Below are 21,996 nucleotides of genomic sequence, written 5' to 3'. Positions count from 1 at the left end.
AAAAAAAACCAGACACTGAGATGGAGAACCCTAGTTTGTGGATTGTGTGGTCCCAGCAACTTATCTTTTATTTATCTTCAGCCTGTTCATCCTTCAAAAATTTATCTATGCCAATAGGAATACACAGCTCTGAGCTTGTCTGCTCCTCTGCACATTGGAAGTGATGCATTTGCCTGAAGGATGCACAAGAAGGGCCAGCAACAAGAATGACACTCAGGGCAGGTTGGGGTGACCTGTGAATGTAGCTGGGCCTGCCACTTGCCTACAGCAGAGAAGTAGGCAAAGAGCTACTTTGCCCTTTAGAGAATCAAGGTAGGCATGCCTGAAAAAGGAAATGATGAAGAGAACTCCCCACATGAAGCAGTATAGAATGGAAATAAAACTTGATGCAGGATATACATAAAAATGCACATCAGTTCTCCAAAGTAACAGGGAGGAAATGCACAATAATGACTTGCAGGAAGGATTCTTGACCCACAGCCTGGGCCTGGTGCAGATCCTTCCAAGATCTGGGGTCACCCAGGTGATCTCTAAGCCTCCAGGAGTCTGGTTGCTGCCCTCCAAGGGATTGCCAGCTATGGAGGGCTCTCCTCTTTTGTGATGTGCCTTTCTGGATGCCCAAATCCTTCCCATTTGGCCACCCTTTGCAGCCACCACTTTCTCAAAGTAGATTTACTTTCAATCGCCATTTGCTAAATCTGTCCGCTATAAACCTTTGGGGGAGGCAGAGATTAAGCCTGATTACAGATGTTATAGAAGAGAGTCCAGGAGCATCAGCAGGGCGGGAGTCAGGCAGGAGTGGCCAGCAGGAACCAGTCCCTGCTCCTCCTGGGCTGACCCAGCTGCCTGCAGGCCTTACCTCAGGCTTGGGATGCTCTTACCTACCAGCAGAATGTGGCTGTGTGTTGCTTTGCCTCTGCTCACACAGTGAGGGGGCAGCCCCCTTGCAGTGGGCCTGCTACAAGGGGGATGCAGGAGGCTTGCTCATGGGCTCCCTGAAGAAGATGAGCAGCTCATTCAAGCGGGGCTCACTCAAGAGCTCCACATCCGGGTCCCAGAAGGTGAGTGAGCTTTGTGGGGGGCCTGCGGGCAGAAGATGGAAGGACAGAGGGACACAGGGTTCCAACTCTGTGGTCTCAGAATGCTGCATCAGCAGACGCCTTTCAGACTGTGTGGAGGTGGGCATAAGGGGGTTGAGCATTTAGATATCCAGCATCAGACTCTCTTCTTGAGAGATGGCCCATATTTCCTGCCACTGTGCCTGATGCCTGTTATTTCAGCAGCTCCCATTTTTGTGTCTCACCACACCCATAGGAGGTATCAGGTGGGGGTGAGTCATGCAGATCCTTTATCCTGCATGGGCAAACACATTCTTGAGTCAGTATTCGTGGGTTTTGCATAGCTCTATTGCCCATGATGGGGACGCACCCTTAGCCCTCTATGACTTAACTTTGCTTGCCCATCCCTTTTTTTTTTCCTGCATTGGATATTTGTAGGAGTACTGTGTGGTCTCTTGAGGATCCAGGATGACCAGGGTGTGGATCCCACCCTCAGGTCAGAGGAAAGGAGATGGTCATTTGCTTCTAACAGAATGGAGGGCCCAAGTGACCCCTAGTGAAGTTCTCAGGAGAGCAAACCTTTATAGAAGGTTCTTTATTTGTCCTCTGGACAGAGCCATAGTACAGTGTGTGCCAATTTGAATCTTAGACTTGCTTTTCCCAGATGACTGTAAGTCAGCCATGGATATGGTGACCCTGAGCACCCAGGCTGCAATAAATGACTCTTTGGGCCTAGGTGGCCTGGAGAGATCACTACCTCACCTTGCTGCCTTCAAGTGGGGGGCAGGCCAAGCAGGATCTCAACCCAGGCCACACTGGAGGCCTTTGGGTACCTCTTGCCAAACCCCAGTGGCTCAGAGGGAATCTCAGCTTCTTCTGGGCTGCTGCCCATTGTGTTTAGAAGAGGGAGCGGTATAGGAAAAAGCCTTGTGTGGTCAGAGAAGAAGCTTCCCTTCAGGAACACTTTCTTAGCAAGGACACGCTAGTCAGTGCCCTGGCATTGGGGAAAGAAGCTGGTGAAGCATGAACCAAGTGAATACCTGGGCCAGGCAGAGAGCTCAGCAGGCTGCAGTCTCCTTATCCATTAATCGGGGTATGGCAGAAGTCAGGCCAGGTGTTTGCAAGACTCTGACACTCCAAAACTAAATTGCAAACAGAAACAATAAAAGACTTTCTTCTTAAATAGAGAGTTAAAGCTTACCCCTGTTTCAAGGATAGAAAAGATCTATCCCATGGCGGGGGTGGGGGCTCCGAGGCAGGCAGGCACATCTATCTGCTTTCCCATGCATGTGTGAGAGTCAGCATTATTTTTAGAGACAGTGCACACCAACTGTCTTGTGTAAATTAACATTCACGAATCTACCGCCGCATTTGGCAGGAACAAGAGACTGACTAGCTGTGCAGCCAGGGCCACATGCCTCCGTGTGACCCCTCCCTCCCCAAACACAAAGCCAGCCTACACTGTTCTTGCTGATAAGCTCTGAAAAGGAGCAGGCTTTTGTTGTTCTTGAATTTGATGTGTCCTCTTGACCTCTTCCTGGTATATTGCTTTATGAATAGTCATCCCCACAACACACACAACCAATAGGGTCTGGGAGCAGGGAATTCAACTAGAGGAAAGAAGCACTTAGATTTGGGTCAAGATTGAAAAAACAGCACCTCATTTACACACGCACACATGTGCACACACACGCACACATGCACACATGCTCATAACCATTCCTCTAGGGCAGAACACTAAAATTTACTTCAAATCCAGGAGCAAGGATGATCTTGCCCTTTCCAAGGGGACTTCATCCCCTGGTGCTACATGCCAAACTCCTACAAATGGACTGACAATGTAACTCAGTGATAGAACATTGCATAGCATACATGATGACCTGCTTTTAATCATTAGCATCACAGAAAAAAAATCATAAATCCCAAACTTCTACAAAAGACAAAAGCACAGCATAGTTAAAAGTCTTAATGGCATAGCTGGCCCTAATGCCTATTTATAACAACCTTCAAGCCACAAATTAAATTTACTGATGGAAGAATGAAAGATAATACCTATAGTTTGTCCAGGAGCTATTCTTTAAGGAGGTGGGTACTAGGAAGCATTCACAAAAATCACACAGGCACAAACAGATTGTTTTTCACAATTTTCTTACATACTTGACCCTCCTTTGACCTCTTGGTACCAGTTCCCTGTTTCCTAACCAAAAGCTACACCTTCTGCCCAGTGTTTACTAAAACATACCAGCTGCCCCATGGGAAGAAACAAACACAAACTACACTCTACTAGTTTTCCGAGGGTCCTTTCGCCTGGCCCTGATTTAGTAAAAAACCGACTTGACCCTTTGTCCTTGGCTGGTTGGCTCTCCCCAATGGGAGTTCTTCTCTTGGTCATGGACCCACAAGGATGCACCTGTGGAGTCCTAAGGCAACGAACAAAACCCAGTCACCTCTGGGGTTCCTGGAGCTCCTGCCCTCAGCAGCCTGCTTGCTGGGAGTCCCCGCTGGCAAAAACAATCCCTCTTCCAGGAAAAGCCTTCAAGCGTTCATACGGGAAATGGAAAATGTGATTTCTTGTCTAGCACTTCCATTCCCTGTTCACATTTTATTTTGCTAAAGGATGCATTTAAAGTCTAGAGTTGAAGATCAAGATCCTAAACAAAATGAAATAATAATAGAACCTAGCAATTCTACCCTAGATTCTATCTTGGAACAATTCTGGCACATGTGCTCAAGGAAATGTGCAAAACCTCTCATGTCAGCATTGTGTGCTACAGAAAACCAGAAGCAACCAAATAGCCCAGCTATAAGAGTATGGATAGGCTTTTGTTCATTCAAACAATGGAATACCATACATCACTTAAAATGAATAAACAAGCCACCTGTATCAACATAGATAAATCTCAGCACACTCTGTTGAATAAAAAATAAGCCCCCAAAGCACACTATTTATAGAAAATACAAAACACACAAGGAAATCCTAAATAAAGACATATATTTCTGCAGGGTAGAGATGGTTGGCTCTATCTATAATGTTCTTTCTTTTTCTCCCACCCTCCCTCCTTCCCTTCCTTCCTTCCTTCTTTCTTTTGAAGAGAGTAAAAAATGTAAGCACATATGGAAAGTTATTCCATCTGTAAAACAGGATGTGAATCTTCACCTGTTCTATGATTTTGAAATGAAAGGAATGTTTTCATAATTTAGAATTGTTTTCACACTTTTAAAGTAAACCATGGGGAGAGTGAGGGTCAACCAGTATGTTCTGGGTTGGGGGCTGCTCTACCTGATACAGCTCAGCCTCCAGGATCATTCTGCCTAAGGCACAAACCCATGATACACTGTTGTTAAGAAAGGACTCCCACAAACTTGGCCTGGCTTATCTGAGTTTCTTTCTCTTAGTAAGTACAGCTTTGCTTGCTCTAGAGCTGCCGTTAGGGGTCTTTACCACAAAGCTTACCCTCTGTAGCCCACTCCCCTATGGAACAGCTGTAGCAGCAGGCATGTACCCAACTAAGGATACATGGGACTGTCATTCATCTCAATAACTAGGCACCAGGACCAGATCTGGCTCCTCGTGAGGTTATGTCACCCCACTTCTCAGAAGGTGTTCCTGAAATTGTGGGAATTTCCATGTACATCTATACAACCTGTATTTAGAATCAACTTGAACGCAAAATTCCACACAAGTCTGAAAAAATTCCCATCCTGGAGAAGGAGGGAATCCTGGTACCCCTGTTCATTCCCTACTCATTGGTAAAGGCCTAGAAGGTAACAGACCCATCACACCCTCGCCCATCTCCCTAAGGCTTCATATTAATCATAGAATAATATCCAAAAATGAGATTTAAAAAAAAACATATAAAATCCAAGCCCTAGGGTTTTTTAAATTATGAAATCGAATATTTTTGATTCCTTCAAATTGCTAAAATCATGTCTAAATAAAGGATCTCGCTTTTTCCTCCCTCCTATTATGGCCAGCAGTTAAGTTTGCAGTCCTTGCTTAAAGCACACCTTGAGTAAGAAAATCGGGGGTGGGGGGGGCGGGGAATCTGGACATCCCATTCAATCCTCCCTGTATGAATAAACCAAGTCACCTGTATTAAACCAGCGACTCTGGTCCTCTTTCAAGCTGAGGAAGAATCTCAGAGGTGGGGTGCCTGGTCCAAGGGAAACACTGGGCTCCATTTCCCCAAAGGTTCTGCAGTCTGCCACTTTGGAAGACATAGAATCTCCCAGGGCAGTGGCTCCTGGAGCTGCTGAAGATATCTGCACCTAAGCCTGGGGAAACTCCTGCAGCCAGCTCCTGCTGACCCATGGACTCCAAGTTGAGCAAGTGGACCCACATCTGTGGGAATACAGGACTCTGGCAGGCACTTAAGCCCTAGGAACCATCCCCAGCCCCACACACCAGAACCAAGCTGCCCAGGCAACTTCCCTTGGGTGAAGGGGCCCAGGGCCTAAGTGATATGGTCAAGTCCCTTGAGTTGAGGTGGGGGTGTGCCATAGAAGACTGACCAGTTGGTTGCCAACTGTCCCTTCAGCCACATGACAGCAGGCCTTCCCAGGGCCAGCATGTCCAGCACCCTGTGGGGTAGCCCCCACCTTCCATATAGGTGTGAGCCCCATTCTCTTGGTTTTCCTGCTCTTCTGAGAGCCTTTCTTTTAGCTGAGCAGCAGGAAGGTACTTTCCTGGTTCTCTGACCCCAAATGACCAAGGTTTCAAACTAGGTTAGAGGGATGGGAAAAAGGTAGGGAATGGGCCAGGGTCATTTTTTCCCTAGGCACATAGCCCTTGGAGAGCCAGAAAAGGAGACGAGAAAAGAATCTATGAGGGAAACATGAGGTGGGGGAGACTGTCCCAAAAGACAATGTTCACTAGGGTTGAGGAGGTGGCACAGGTGACAGAACTGGTAAGGGGTGAACAGATTTGACAGAGCTTACAAGTACTACCAGATTGGCCAGGGCTGACATACACCATTGGTCTGGACTGTGCTTGTGGCTGTTCCTAGTTCTGCCCTGATGGAGCACTCCCACTCCCAACACACCTGCTGAATTGCCAAGGTCTGGAGACCTGTAGGGGAAAATGCTTAGAAAGGAGAAATATGTGCCAAGGAACTGCGTGACCCCAAATGGGCCACCCTGCAGGCTGCAGGAGAAGAACACAAGGGGAAACTCTTAGAAAGGGACTGTGCAAGACAGAAGGCAGCCTGTGAATTTTGGAGAAAGGTCTGGCTGGGAGAACCATAAAACATTTGGTTGCTTTGTTTAGTTGGCGTGAGAAATAAGGGGGAAGGGTAAGAGGCTTAAGTAAAAACCCTGATTAGTTGGGACTGGCTTAAACAATTGAGGCATCTCCCTCTTCAGGGCCCCACAAAAGTCCCTCAAGAACTTAAATGAAATGCACCCTGGGAACACCAGCCCCAGGGCATGCCTAGTCCCAAACCAGGGAAAGCAGAGTTCCCTGTTAGAGTTCTGCAATGCACAAAGCACACTGAGGACTGTAAAGTCTTGCAGAGGAGAAACCTCCATTTAACCCAGAGTTCCCTGCAGAAACTCTTTCCATGTAAAGTTTATATGACCATTTCTGGGTCTCAGGCCAGGAAACAGCACATTAGGCTACAGGAAACACGAGATTGAGAGTTAGCTCTTGAGGATGAAGTGGAAAAACAGCTCCACTCCTGACTTTCTGCACAATAAGAGAATGGGGCTCCTCGCTTCACCCTCAGGCTCTGCCCCAGAGGGTGCAGCCAAGCAGAGGATGTCAAAATGTTTAAGAAAGACAAAAATGAAAAAGATTTGGCTGCCAAAAGTTATTACCAAATCATCAAAATTCACAATAGAATTGTTCAAATTTCAGTATCAACCAACTTGGCAGAATATCAAGTCAGAGAAGACATTTAAAGATGCACATGACACCATGGCAGAGTAGTCAGTACTTCCAAGAGATACAAGTAGTTCTCATTTTATTCTCAACAACCCACAAGGGCAGCTTTTGGTTCTGATGCAAGCTACATTAAACATAGAAGTATGCAATTGCTGAAATACTTGAAGCCCTTGGTTTTCTTAAAACCAGTCAGAGAACACACACAGACCTGCTCCCTCATCTGAACTGGGGTGCTACCTTCTTAGGAACAGAGCTAGAAGTAACTCATCAGAGACCAGGATAAACTCTCAGGGGTGGCAGGGACTTCTGAAATACAAATCTCCCACCCATATCTACTTCAAAGCCAACAAGAGCCTTTGCCCTCTTTTCTCTGTCCATTCATATATTTTCAAACACAGCCTAGAGTACCTCCAAGGCCCAGGGAGCTATAACTGCACCCTATGCTGCTGGCAACCTGGAACAATGTCCCCCACTGTGAGCCAGGGCCCTTGACAGGAGGTCTTTCCTCCAGGCTCTCTCTGGATTCCTATCTTCCTCCCTGGTTCAGAAGCAATTATGAGAATTGCTCCTGGCCTGGCCTCCCCAGCCCTTCTCTGGCATCTTGGTACCTGCCCCCATTCACCCTCGGGTCCTTCCTGGGCACAGCTGTGATGTGGCTATCAGGCTAACCAAATATTTTCTGCCCTGGTCTGTCCAGACTGGTCACATCATCCACACAGAAACCATTCCCATCGAGGGTCCAGCCATTCTCAACCTCAGGGATGGCCCTTGCACTCGGGGATTGCATTTCATGAGTATGTGGAGAGGTTTTGTGCTATTGCCAGGGGTGCTGTACAGAGCATCTGTAGATTGTCCCAGGACTGCAAGAAGGGAAGCAGGAAACCCCTGGATGCTCACCCTGGCTGTTGGCTTCCAGTAAGCTCTGAGGAGCATCAGGCCACCCAGCCATCTTACAGACAACAGAACTGAGACCATTCTAAGGTAGTGTCCATGTGCTGATTAAAAGCAGATAACCACCTCTTGCTTCTATGGTTTCTGGGGCGGATTAAACACTTTTGCTATTGGAGATGGAGCACCTTGCCCATGAATGTTCTTACCTGGGTGGAATGACAGGCTTCTGAAATTGCCATGTGCACAGCGCTCACTAGCTGCTCTTTTGTCTTTTTTATTGTCCCTGGTGAGGCGTGGGAGCTTTATGATGAAGCATTTACTTTCTTTCCTTTCACAGAACAAAGCCACTCCTCCACTGAGGGAGGTCTTGACACCCCATTGAAATTCACACCCTCACAGCTGACTAATTCATTTCTAGTGCATAATGTGGATGGTTGGACTTTGATTTACATAATCAGAATGAAACCTTCTCTCCTACACAACCCAGGGTGCAGCTGTGTCAGAATCCCTGGCTGGAGCTGGAGGGTTGTAAATGTACAATCTCACTGTTCACCTCTGGCTGATGAACACATTTCCAAAGATCAAGAGCCCAGATTGTTGCTATAATAAAATGTTGAGACTGGGTAAATTACAAAAGGAAGAAGTTTATTTTGACTCATAGTTTTGGAGGCTAGAAAGTCCAAGATCAGGCAGTGCATCTGGTCAGGACTTCGTGCCCCTTCAGAACATGGCAGAGATCAGAAGGGCAAGCTGTTGCATGCAAAAAGCAACAAAACACAAGAGGCAGTCTAGGTTTATGACAATCCATTCCCTTGAAAAAAAGCATTTATCCCTCTTAAGTCTAATCACCTCTTAAAGGCCCTACCTCCCAATTCTGCCACAATAACTATCAAATTTCAACATGAGTCTCATTCAAATCACTGTCTACACTATTGGATCCATTTCCCTTGAGGATCTTTATATCAGAAAAGTTGGCTTATGGCTTTCCCCCTTTGGTAGATCCTTGGGGTTTGCTCCTCTCTCTTCAAAGACACATTGTTTTGAAGATCTTAAAGACTGAGGTCCCGAGACAGGCTTAGTGGTCTCTGTCCCTTCCCATTGTCCCTCTTTGGCCTCTCTCTTCCTGGACACATTTCTTCATTGGTGCTAGCAATTCTTCTCGAATATCAGCCCAAGACAAGATGTCAGCAGACCAAAAGTCATAAACTGAAGCCATCTACCAGGCTGCCACCCCTAGGAGGCAGTTTGACAGCTACCCACTTCCATGGGGATTAGCCCTGCTCCCTTGGCCCCTTTCAAAACAGAATCTGTCCCAAGAGTGTCTTACCTGCTGAGAAAAGTTAGAGTCTCCCAGTCCCCATTAGTTTATGTGTAACCTTGGAACTATTCCCTCCAACCAATGAATGCAGGATGGGAAGATCCAAGTTACTCTGAGTGGCACCAAAAGACGGACAGTGGACCACATGTGCAATGAGGCTCACTGGTGCCCCCAAGGCTCAGCTCAGAGACTGCCCCAGCAGCTAATCTGAGAGCCATGAGCAATGGTGGAAAAGAGATGCTGGGGACTCTCATCCTAGTCTCAGTTCAGCATTGTGACCCTGGGAAGTCGTTCAACCTCTCTTGGACTTAGTTTCCTCATCCATAAAATGAAATGGTTATTAATTTGCCTTTCCCTGGGAAAAAACCCTCATTTTCTACATATTCTATGCCATTTAAAGACATTTTTTAGTTGTAGATAGATACAATACCTTTATTTTCTTTCTTTATTTTATACCACACTGAGGATCTAACCCAGTGCCTCACGTGCAAGGCAAGCGCTCCACTGAGCTGCAACCCCAGTCCCCTATGGCGTTTTGAAAACACCCTTGTGACAAGTCACAGATCTACTGTTTAGAACACCAACTCATAAACAAACCAAGACCCCCTGGTCAGCTAGCGAGTTATTCCTGGAACTGCGGCAACCCCACCATGTGTTTTAATAAAGGTACATGTTTGTTATGGTTCACTCAACAAGCACGTCTCAGCACTGCTGTGTGCCCGGCAGCTGGAGGCCAGGTCTAAGGATGACAAATGAGAAGACCCAACCCTCCTGGAGCAGACATCCCCGTGGGGTCCAACAGAAGATGAGCAACTGCTGTGGAAAAATACAGAGCAGCAGAGGAGCCAGACATCAGGAGAAGGGTTACACTGAGCAAAAGCCTGAAGTGGGTGAGAGCAGGAGCCAGGCAGGTACCCGCAGGAAAGAGCATTTAGGCTGAGGGAGCAGCCAGGAAAAAGGCCTGCCAGCAGGTGTAGGTCTTGGGAGTTCAAGAATTGAGAGAGGGGCAGAAGCAGAGTGGAGAAGGGAAGAGTAGAGAGGGGTGGGGAGGGGAAGGCAGGGAAGGGAGAAGTCATAAGGCCCTGTCCACTCCCTAGGTCACTGTAAAGTGTCTTAATGCACTTTGCTTTGACCTATGATGAAGTTTCTGGATTCAAGAGTTAAAGGGGTTTTGTCAGGAGAAAGCAACTTGGGATTTATTTTTTTTTTAGGAAGTTGAGCTAACTGTCCACCTGGGAGCATGGCTTCAGAAGCATGTGATGATGGCAGATGAGTTACCTGGTAGAGATTGAAGGCTGCATTTACCCCACATGACATTCCACGTGCTTGCAGGAAATGCTTATTTGGATAATAAAGTATTAGGGACGCCTTCTGATTTTAAATAGTGCTGTAATGTATATTTTGTGGTCAAAGATAATAGTTCTTTTGTTCATATGGCTAGCATGGCAGGGGCGGGTGGGGGGAGGCACAGTCATGTGGAGTCATGGAGACAAGGTCTGGGTCACTGGGTGCCTCCAGCTCCCTTGGAGAGCCTAGGAAGCCCGGCTTGGAGCTGTTCTCCCCATCACCCACCCAGAGGAAGGGTCACAGCTCCCCATTCCTTATCCTCCCACATTGCCTAGAGAGACTCCATGGCCACACATTATAGACACAGAGTAAAGGGGATTTATTGGCAGCCTTGTCTTTATTAAAACAGAATAAACTCTGTAACTTTATTATCACTTCACTTATTCTTTCAGGATTTCTTCCTACAAATTAATAGATTTAAATCTAACTCTATCTTATATTTCTGGTTATTTCATCTACACATAAGTCCTTGAGTGCAATAGAGTCTTCTTTTTTTAATTAAAAATTTTTGTTTAGCTTTGATTTTCTTAAATTAACATTCAACATGACGTTTCGAAGTATGTTAATGGGATCTGTCTTTATACTGTTTGGCTTTCTTCTTTCTTCCCAGGAAGTCTATATTAGCTTTGGGGGTGTGTAATGCACCTTAACTCTCTGATTAAGTAAACTTGTATGTGTGTATGTAGAAAGTATACATATGCCTAGGGTTTTCAGCTGTGTTTGCTTCTAAAGATGGGATTATGGAGAAGAAAAAAAATCATTTTTCCCTTCACCCTTCATGATATCTTAGCTGAGACTCCCTCTAAGAAAAAGCTGATTGACACAAGAAAAGCAAACAGTTTAATACCATGTATTCCTCCTGTACACATGGGAGATAATCCAGAGAGAAGAGTAGTTTCAAGAGCAGATCTCAAACAGTTGTTTTAGACTTCGGGTTTAAATACAACTGCTCTTGAAATGAAGAGGGTGCAGGGAAAGACTTGTAAAAACAGGATAAGTCTTGTTATACAGATTTAGGTTGGCGCTTTCTCCCCTAACTGTATCTTGTGGTTTAGAGTCCTCTTCCTGGCACAGGGAAGAAGACACTTTTATAAAATGGAGATTCATTTAAAGACGTAAATTTCCCTTACAAAAGGGTCACATCTACTCTGTTTTCCGAACTTTTCTTGTGTTTGCGATTTCCCAAAATAACTGGCTCAAAATAATTATTAAGACAAAAAGGCATATTTGGTGTGGCATATTCTGGTCCCCTATATCATATATTGAGGAGGCATGTCCTGAACCTTATTGGGATCATAATTAGCATACATGTCTGCACTTTAGAACACAGATGATTTAAGATTCTTAGAAGCAGCTCAAACCCTTCATTTGGGGAAACTAAGGCTCAGAAAAAGATGTGCTGAACTTGGCTGGGCCTATCCCTGCCCTACAAGGCTCATGGGCCTGCTCCTGCCCATTTCCATCCACATGGGCTCCTTCTGCTCCTGCTCTTGCTCCTGAGAGAGGCTTTTGTACCCTCTCCCTAGTGCCCTCATCTCAGACAGCCACTGGCCCACTCATTACTCCACAGGCCACCCTCATCTCAATCAGCCTCTCTCATGACCTATATTTCACCACCTTATGTGATGTGTCTTCTTGATTCATTCTCAGGCTTCGTAGAGTAAAAGCTCCAGAAAACAGGAGCTGTCTGTCTGGTGTCCTAGCTCAGCAAACAAGGTTACATTTTCAGGTCTCACAGGTCTGAGGATTTGTCTTCCATGAAGCCCTGTTCTGGGTCAGGTCTTTGCACAATGTTCATTGTTGCTCTTTCCCCTCATTTCCTAATTGCTGCCTGACTCCCAGGGATAGTCTCTCCACATCCCTCCATGGTCAAAGAGAATCTCTGATTAGGATAGTAAAAGGAGCGAATGCATGTGCCCTCCAGTTCACTGGCGCAATGCAAGAAACCAGGTGATGTTCAAAGGTTTTAGAGGTCTCCAGAGGATTCTCTCATCCAGGGAGAGCTTCCTTCCCTATATTTCCTGAGTCTGCTGTAGCAAATGTGCTTTTTGGCAGTAGTTATCATGGTTACTAACAAAAGGAACATCATCAGCTGGAAGCATTCAGGGACCCTCATTTTGTTGTGTAGCGGGTGGCCTCTCCATTACCATATTAGGGCTCCTTGGGTAGCATGTGAAAGAAGTGGACTATGCCTGGCCATGTATGTACTGGAATTTGGGACCAGAGTGCTGAATTAATGAGCTAAGCGCAGGCGGTGCCATCGCATGGTCACTATAGACTGGGCTGAGAAGCCTTCAGGGCTAAGTTGGCTTTGCACACCTGCACAGCCTTCGGAGGGTCTGGGCTCAGCTCACTGCCTGCAAGGCTCTGCCCACTCCATCCAGCCTTGGGGCCAGCTGAGCATCCACTGGACTTGTGCTTCTCTCCGGTTGGGTTCACAGGTCCTTTCCCACAGAGGCATTTATACAGGAACTTGTTTTCTCCAGGCCCCGCCCAAAGGAGCGCCTCCTCCTTTCCACAGACTGTCAGGGTGACCCCACCCTCCACCAACCCCTTCTGACTGCGCTCCAGGTCAGGCGTGGATGGTGGGGAAGTGACCTGGACCTCTTCAGGGAGATGGAGGCCCCTCAGTCAGGAGATAAAAAGAGGAGCCTCTTCCAGGGCCTCCCTGCAGAGGGCGGGAAAGAGAGCATGTATTCAGCTACGCGGTTGTCCGGGCTGCAAGCTGCACCCTCTCAGTCCCACAATCCCAGGACAATGGGCGCTGGGAGCTGGCGCTCAGGGAGGGTAATCCTCCTAATGGCCCAGGCAGTGGTGCAGCAGCTGGCTCTGGGTAATGCTCCCTAATATCTGCTTTCATGTGATTAACGGCTGTGGATAAAACCTTGATCCTGGGAAAGCAGGCCCGACTGCTAAACCCAGCCATGGGTATCACTTATATTGTGCTGGGAGCCTGGAGTCATTTCAGTGATTTGCATTTTAACCAAGCTATCATTTTAACATGTAAGGAAAATAAGTTAAGAAGTAGAGAACTAAATTCATAGACAGCCCAGGCATGGGGCAAGAGGGAGATGGGACTGTGCCTAATATTGGAGATGGGAAACAGCTGGGGCCCTAGGGTCCTCACACTTAGCCAGCCCAATCACTGTCCCCTACTCCAATTCCCCTTGGACTCATAATATTTCTCCAGGCCTGTCCTTGACCACTCCAGGATAACCAGTAGTCTTACCATGACTGTACCATGTGTTATCTGTCCCTATATAGTTTACACATCTTTTCTTTTTTCTTTTGGTACTGGTGATGGAAAGCTCTACTTCTGAGCTACATTCCCAGTTCTTTCCTTCCTTCCTTCCTTCCTTCCTTCTTCCTTCCTTCCTTCCTTCCTTCCTTCCTTCCTTCCTTCCTTCCTTCCTTCCTTTCGAGGGTCTCATTATGTTGTGAAGGCTTGCTTACCCTCCTATCTCTCAGCTTCCTGAGTTGCTTGGATTTCAGGTGCCCAGTCACCTGACCTGGCCCAGTCAACACATTTTCTGCTACAATGTCATTTCTTCCTCACCTCAAGTCTGTGATCAGGGGAATGGGTACAGAAAAGTCAGATGCCAGATAGGAGCCCTGTGGCAGATCTTGGAGGCTCTAAATGTGACTGGAGTGAACCTTTGGATGCTGAGTCATAGAGCTGTGCCCAAGGACCCCAGGGACCCCAGAGAAGGGCTCAGGCAATCCAGCAGCTATAGCAATGGTTGCTTTCTGACCTCTACAGAAACATCCTGATATATAATTGACCCTTTATATCTATAGGTTTGAATCTGTGGGATTCAACCATCTGTGATTCAAAAGTATTGAAGGAAAATATTGTGTCTGTGGTGAACATATACACTTTTTTCTTGTCATTATCCCCTCAACAATATAGTATAACAACTATTTACACAGCATTATAATGCACTGGATTATGATTGTATTTAAGTAAACTGGAGATGGTTTAAAGGATGTGTATAGGTAATGCAAACATTATATTTCATATAAGGGACTTGAACTTCTGCAGATTTTGTCCATGGGAATCCTATAATCAAATTCCCCTGGATACAAAGGAACACAGAGATTGTACCCTACCCCCAAAATTCCATCCTTGCCAAAGACCAGGCCTTCCTGGGACATAAAGGAGGTAGGTGTTTGGGTTCCCAAATACAAGTAGGAAAACTAAGGCTTGAGGAGCTTGCCAAATCTGCAGAATATCCCTGACAGAGCCAGCCACTGGAAGCGTATGGGAGCCTAAGGCCATTACACTGTGTTCCCCAGTGTTCTTTAACCTCTGGGAACCACACACAAGTGTTATATGCCCCCAAATGGACCACAAACAACTGACACAGCTGGGTTATCTTTAATTTACACTAAAACTGTATTTTTGGAATGTAGAATACACATGTCTTTTACTCCTTTCTGTACCTCAACCCTTTATAATGCCCTTCTAACTATTAGTATTATTTTGAACCATTTTAAGTTGCTGTTTATGCAAAGTCAAAAATAGTCAAATGGCAGCGATTTCTTTTCTTTCTCTTTCTTTCTTTCTCTTTCTTTCTTTCTTTCTTTCTTTCTTTCTTTCTTTCTTTCTTTCTTTCTTTCTTTCTTTCTTTCTTTCTTTCTTTCTTTCTTTCTTTCTTTCTTTCTTTCTTTCTTTCTTTCTTTCTTTCTTTCTTTCTTTCTTTCTTTCTTTCTTTCTTTCTTTCTTTCTTTCTTTCTTAGAAAGTTAGCAAACTAGAGCAAATTATTGCAGCTGAGTGACGAGTTGGGGACCAGGACAGTTCTGGAGATCACCAGATGGGGGCAGCAGAGAGCTGAGCTGGCAGGTCTGTCAACAGCACTGCAAGAAAAGTGGCCCATCAGGGTATTAGCAGATGACTCAAAGTGAAAATGAGCAGGCTGCCTGAGTACTTTAGCTGGACAAACTGACCAATAAGCAAAAGACTGGGCACTGTTGCTCTGACACTAGCACCAGCAGCTCATGGCCTGGTGTCTCCTGCCCAGTTTAATCTGCCAAATTCTCAAGGCCAAACCTCCTAGACAGGACCTACCAGCCTCTTCCTGAACACAGTCCACAGTAAAGAGAGAAAGAGAGACAGCCAAAGAAGTGCCACATAAATACTCCAAAGGCTGATCGCCACACTAGTCTTTGTGCCTGAGACACTGAGCCCACATTTAACAATGTGTCTCATGCAGCTTTCCTTCCCAATCCTGAAAGCTCCCAAGGATCCCTGGGTGGCTTCCAAATTTGTCAGGTTCCATGAAAAATAAAAAAATGCTAACTTTATTGTTTAAAATAATGTTACTGAAAGCAGAGAAGCCCTGGCCAAAAGAGTGGAAAGGGGAGGCACAGATTGGAGTCCACAGACAAGGGCCTTGTGACAAAGATATGACTTCAGTCCTAGCTTTACCACAGACCAGCTGTGTGAAATCAACCAAGTCACCACCTCCTGGTCTCAAAGCTCCTCATCTGCAAGACAGAAGAAAGGATGCCAACTCTTTCTTCCTTACAGAATTGAGAAGGACTCCTGGAATAGATTCCAGTAGCCACCAGGGCCCCACTAGGCATCACTTTCTTTTAGCACATCCATCATATTTATGTCCTTGTATTCCACCACCTGAGAGGCCAGCACCTGGCCTAAGACTTCAGAGGATCCTCAGGTTATATTTTCCATGGTTGCTACCTATTCCTCTGAGTTCTTGATGTCCACCCTCCACTCCTTCCCTGCAAGGCCTCCTGAACCTTCTGCAGCTCTTAACACCCTATCCTTGCCCGAGTGCAGAACTGAATTGCTTTGTGGCTTCCATCCCCAAACTAACCCTCAGTCAAGACAGTTGAAGGAGGCCAAGTCCTAACAAAGGATTGAGAAGAACTACAGGATCTACATGAAGTGTTAGCATCACCATCTCCCTGACCTGGGCTGTGCCCAGTATCTGTCTTTCACTGCCCTAGAGCTCTGGCCCCTCTCCTACCTTCCCTCAGAACTCATGACACCTCTTATCTCTTAAACAAACAACTGTGTTGTTGCCATGGTTCTGAATTCTCCCTTCTAAGCTCTATCCCTCAGAATTTTCCCTTCCACAGAAATTCAACTATTAGGATGCTTTTCTGTAGGCTGGGAGTATAGATCAACAGTATAATACTTGTCTTCTATGAATATGGTTCTAGGTTTGGAAAAAAAGGGGGGGGGATGCTTTTCTGCTAAACTAAAGATCATCTTCCCTTGGGGCCTGGTAAACCTTGGGCAACTCTAAATTGCAGCCAGATGGCAGTTGCCCACACAAGACCCCAAGTGGCAGAGGTTTGGAAACATGTAACTGATGAGGCAACTAAAGAGATCTTCTTGAGCTATGCTTTGCAATGGTCCCTTCTCCACTGCCAAGGTCAGAAGTTATTCAGAAACACAGGAGAAGTGGGTAAACTTAGGGCCTCAGCTTTAGGTATTCACACACCAGTTCCTTGGGCAAATCGCTTAATTTCCTCATCTGAAAGTATAAATGTTAGCACTCTTTCCACTAACTTCTGCAGTTGCAGTTGTGAAGACTGTGAAGATGGCTAGGCAAATGCATTTGTAAAGTGCTTTGAAATAAAACCATTTTCCCTCTGATTAATGCTTGGTTAAAACCTGCCAGCAACTCACCCTGCTAGAGTTGGCTCCCTCCTCTCATTTCCTGGCTTCCTGGCCTCCTCAACAGACCCACAAGAAACCATAGGTACTTCTGGGATTTTGTTTTTATTCTCTTTCTCTCTCTCTCTCTCAATCAAACCCAGGGACTTACTCATGCTAGGAAGGCACTATATCTCTGAGACTATAGGTACTTCTGACTCTACTGAGGGTTAGACAATTATGAAAGGAAGAGGGGTGGAGGGGAGGAGAAGGGTACCTTTACTGAGCCCTTGAGTCCTAGGTACACATGCACTAATCACAAGAGTTAAGCATGAGAGAATAACACACTCCCACATGTATTTTTCAATAGTCTTTTGCAGCTGTTGAGTGTGATTTTTCTATGAATTCAAATCTGTATCCATATTGATTTTTTTCTCTGTTTATTGCAAAGCAAGATGTGTTTAAATTTCTCATTATAATTTCTTCTGTGATCCTGCTAATATTGGCTTTGTATGTTTTGAAGCTATCTTATTAGCTGTATATTCATTTAAAATCCTGATAACACCTTGGTGAACTGAATATTTCCACTTTTCTCTGCATTTTAGTTACTTCTTTTGCTTTAAGGTCTATTTTAACTTGAAATTGATTTTATATTTTAGCATCCTTTTGGTTTCAAGCTCACTATATCTTCATATTTTAGGTGGACCTTCTGTAAATAAAATGTGATAGTATTTTTAAAATAAAGCATAAATATTTTAGATTTTTATTTAGAACATTTTATTGCATTGACATGTAATATAAATTCTATCAAGGTTATATAAACCCACCATCTTACTATGCATATGCTTTATATTTGTCCCATTTGTTCTATATCCATGTTTCTCTTCCTTTTTGACTTCTTTTAAATTGGCTGAATAGTTTATTATTATGTTGTTATGGTTTGGATGTGAAGTATCCCCCAAAAGTTTCTGTGTGAGACAATGCAAGAAGGTTTAGAGGAGAAATGATTGGGTTACAAGAGCCTTAACCCAATCAGTGAATTAATCCCCTGATGGAATTAACTGAGGGCCAAGTGAAAGCAGGCAGGGTGTGGCCGGAGGAGGTGGGTAATTGTGGGTGTGCCTTTGGCAAGTGGAATCTGTCTCTGCTTCTTGATCATTGTGTGAGCCACTTCCCTCCACCACATCTTCTGTCATGGTGTTCTGCCTCACCTCAAGTCCCAAGGAATGGAGCTGGCTGTCTCTGGACTGACCTCTGAAGCCATGAGACCCCAAGTAAACTTTTCCTTCTCTATAATTGGTCTTATCAGTCTTTTAATCACAGAAGAGAAAAATCTGACTCAAACATATGCTTTTCTCTGTTGAACTGTAAGTTATGCACTCTTTTCATCACCAAACCCAAGTCCTCCTTGATTTTCTATGTTCTCTTCTAGATGTTTTATAATTTTGTGGCTTGCATGTAAGTTCAGGGATCTACTCTGAGTTAATTTTTGTGAAAGGTGTAGGGTTATTGATTGATTTAATTTATTTGCATATGGTCCAGTTGTTACAGCATTATTTGTTGAGTGGACCAATGCTTCTCCATTGGATTGCCTTTTCTCTTTTATCAAAGATCAGTTGATCATATTAATGTGTCTCAGTTTCTGAGTTCCCCATTCCATTCCATTGATCTTTTTTCCCAGTATTTCACCAATATCATAGTGTCTTAATTACTGTACCATCATAGGAAGTCTTGAAATTGAGTAATATCAGTCATTTTTGTCTTTCTTCAGTATTTGGGTCAGCTACTCCAGATCTTTTTGCCTCTCATTAGTTTGTCAGTTTGTGAATATCCAAAAATAACTCGTTTGTTGGGAATTTGAATTTATAGATTATGTTGGAAAAAATTGACATCTTAACAATATTGAGCTTTCCTATCCATGAACATAGAATAGCTCTCCATTTATTTAAGTCTTTTAATTGCTTTCATCACAATTTTGAAGCTTTCTTCGTGTTGCACATATTTTATTTGATTTATTACTAAGTCCTTCATTTTTGGGGGGGGTGCTAATGTAAATGGTATTATGTTTTTTTATTTCAAAGTCCAATTATTCATTACTAGCACATAGGAAACCAATTGACTTTTATCTATTAACCCTGTATCCTGCAAATTTCCTGCTATTGCTTATTAGTTTCAAGATCTTTTGTGTTGATTCTTTAAAGACAATCAATTCATTTGTGAGTGAAAAGTTTTATTCTTTCCTTTCCAACTGATGTACTTTTCATTTCCTTTTTTTATCTTATTATGGTAGCTAATTTCAATATATGCCAAAAAAGAGTGATATCCTCCTGAAAGGAGTGGGAAAATCTTTGCCTCATTCCTGATTTTAGTGGGAGAGAGTAGTTTCTCACCATTCAGTATAATTTTAGCTGTAGATTTTATTGTAGATAATTTTTATCAAGTTGTTGAAGGTTCCTTTATTCCTGGTTTTCTGAGAGTTTTTAATCATATGTGTTTATTGATTTTATCAAATGCTTTTGCTGTATCAATTGATATGATTATGTGATTTTCTCTTTTTTTAAATTAAATGATTTTCTCTTTTAATCTGTTAGTGTAATAAATTATATTGTCTAATTTTTGAATATTGAACCAGTCTTGCATACCAGGAATAAATCCAACTTCATTATTTTTGTATTGATAGACTCTATTTTTTAATGATTTGTTAAGGAATTTTTGCATTTGTATTCATGAACAATATTGGTCTATATTTTTCTTATAGTGTCTTCATCTAGTTTCAGTTTTAGGGTACAATAACCTCTTAAAAAGAGTTAGAAAGTGTTCATTCTTCATCCATTTTCTGGTAGAGGTCGAAGAGAACTGGTGCATTTTCTTCCTTAAATAAAGTATAAAATTCAACAGTGAAGCCATCTAGGCCTGATGCTTCCTGTATTGGAAGTTTATTAATTATTTACTTATTAATTTTCTAGATATGGGACTACTCATACATCTACTTCTTTTTATGTGAATTTTGATAGATCTTGTCTTTCAGAGAATTGGTTCATTTCATGTTAGTCATCAAATTTGTGGACATAAGAGTTGTTTGTAGAGTTCCTTTATTATATTTTTAATGTCTGTGGAATCTGACTTATACTTCTCTTTGATTTCTGATATTAGTAATTGGTCTTCTCTCTTTTTTCTTGATTAGCCTTAGGTTTTATCATTTTTATTGATCTTTTCAAATAATTAATTTTGGTTTTATTTATTTTTTCTACTGATTTCCTGTTTTATTTTTATTGATTTCTGCACCAATTTTAATTATTTTTTCTTCTGTTTATAAAAGATTTAATTTGTTCCTCTTTTTCCAGTTTCCTAAAGTGGAAGCTTAGATGATTGATTCTAGATCTTTCTTCTTTCCTCATATATGCATACAGTATGATAAATTTCTAAGCACTGCAGTGAAGTGCATCCTAAAACTTTGCTAAGTTATTTCATTTTTATTTAGTTCAAAAAAGTATAAACTCTTCTTGAAATTTCTTCTCTGATCATGTGTTATTTGAACTATGTTGTTTAATCTCCAAGTATTTAGAGATATTTCAGTTATCTTTCTTTTATTTTTTCTGGTTTTATTATGGTCAGAGAGCATATTTTGTATGGTTTCTATTATTTTAGATTTGTTGGGATATTTTTTTCCTCAGAATGTGTTATCTTGTGGTGATGATCCCTGTGAACTTGAGAGGTATGTGTGTTCTGCTGTACCTGAATGAAATACTTCATAAGTGTCAATTAGATCCAGTTTATTGATGGTGCTGTTTATTTCAATTTTATTCTTACTGTTTTTCCTGTTAGGTTTATAAACTGCTAATAGAGATGTTTTGTAGTCTCTAACTAATATTGGATTTGATATTACTCCTTGCAGTTTTGTCAGTTTTTGCCTTATATAGATGGACACTGTGTCTTTTCGTACTTAGGGATTATTATGTTATTTTGGAAAGTTGACCCAATTGTTATTATGTAATGTACTCTTTATCTCAGTAAGTTTTCTATTCCTGAAGGCTATTTCTCTGGAATTAATATAGATACTGTAGCTTTCTTTTGATCAGTATTAAAACATGGTATATCTTTTCACATATTTTTACTTTTAATCTATCCATATCTTTTGTGATCAAAATTGACAAAATATAGCTGAGCCTTGTTTTTAATTATCCATTTTGAAAATCTCTTCTTTTAGTTAGTGTATTTATACCATTCACATTTAGAGTGATTGGTAAAATAGTTGGATTATTATCCACCATGTTTGTGATATTTTTCTAGCTATTGAATTTTTCTTTCTTTCCTAATCACCTTTTTTTCCCTTCCTTGTCTCAGTTTACTGAGCATTTTATGTGATTCCATTTTCTTTCTTCTTTTAGAACATCAATTATCACTTTAGCGGCTGCCCTAGAGTTTATAGTATACATTTACAGTGAATGTGAATCCAAAATTTCAATTTATACTATGCCACTCCATGGGTAGTGGGTATAAGTACTTTGTAATGGAGTATTTCTACTTTCTCCTTTCTGTCCCTTATAAATAACATTGCTGTCATTTGTTTCAGTTACCTGTGGGCTGTAACCACATGATATATACTGTTGTTGTTAATAGTTTGAAGTTATCCATTAAATCAATTAGAAAGAAAAAAAATTTATTTTGCTTACATTTATTCTTTATCTAACACTTTCTTTATGAAGATATGAGTTCTTGACCCATATTCTGAAGATTTCTTTTATTTATTTATTCATTTATTTTTGACCAGGCAGTTGTAATAGTAACAAATTCATCTAGTTCTATGGATCTGAGCAAGTGTTTATTTCTTTTTTATTTCTGTAGGACATTTCTCTGGATATAGAATCTGGGTTG

At 42.9% G+C, this 21,996-nt stretch overlaps 1 protein-coding gene and 1 long non-coding RNA gene across 3 annotated transcripts in view; both read left to right on the top strand.

The window, feature by feature from the left end:
- The first annotated feature begins 758 nt into the window (after positions 1 to 758).
- Positions 759 to 21,996, top strand: part of Trpm1 (transient receptor potential cation channel subfamily M member 1) — a 131,389-nt gene continuing 110,151 nt past the window's right edge. For both annotated transcript variants that reach the window (XM_021722837.3, XM_078051302.1), the window contains exon 1: positions 759 to 1,061. In XM_021722837.3, the coding sequence (XP_021578512.1) occupies positions 987 to 1,061 (75 nt within the window). In that variant the 5' untranslated portion in view covers positions 759 to 986. The remainder of the gene's footprint in view (positions 1,062 to 21,996) is intronic.
- On the top strand, positions 9,827 to 10,530 carry LOC144377595 (uncharacterized). The gene is made up of 2 exons (XR_013438588.1): positions 9,827 to 10,038; positions 10,360 to 10,530. It is a non-coding gene; the product is annotated as an uncharacterized LOC144377595 (long non-coding RNA).

Source organism: Ictidomys tridecemlineatus, chromosome 5 (assembly GCF_052094955.1).
Source record: "Ictidomys tridecemlineatus isolate mIctTri1 chromosome 5, mIctTri1.hap1, whole genome shotgun sequence".
In the NCBI taxonomy this organism is placed as follows: Eukaryota; Metazoa; Chordata; class Mammalia; order Rodentia; family Sciuridae; genus Ictidomys; species Ictidomys tridecemlineatus.
The sequence above is the reverse complement of the archived record's forward strand: the minus strand, read 5'-3'. Positions and strand labels throughout refer to the sequence as shown.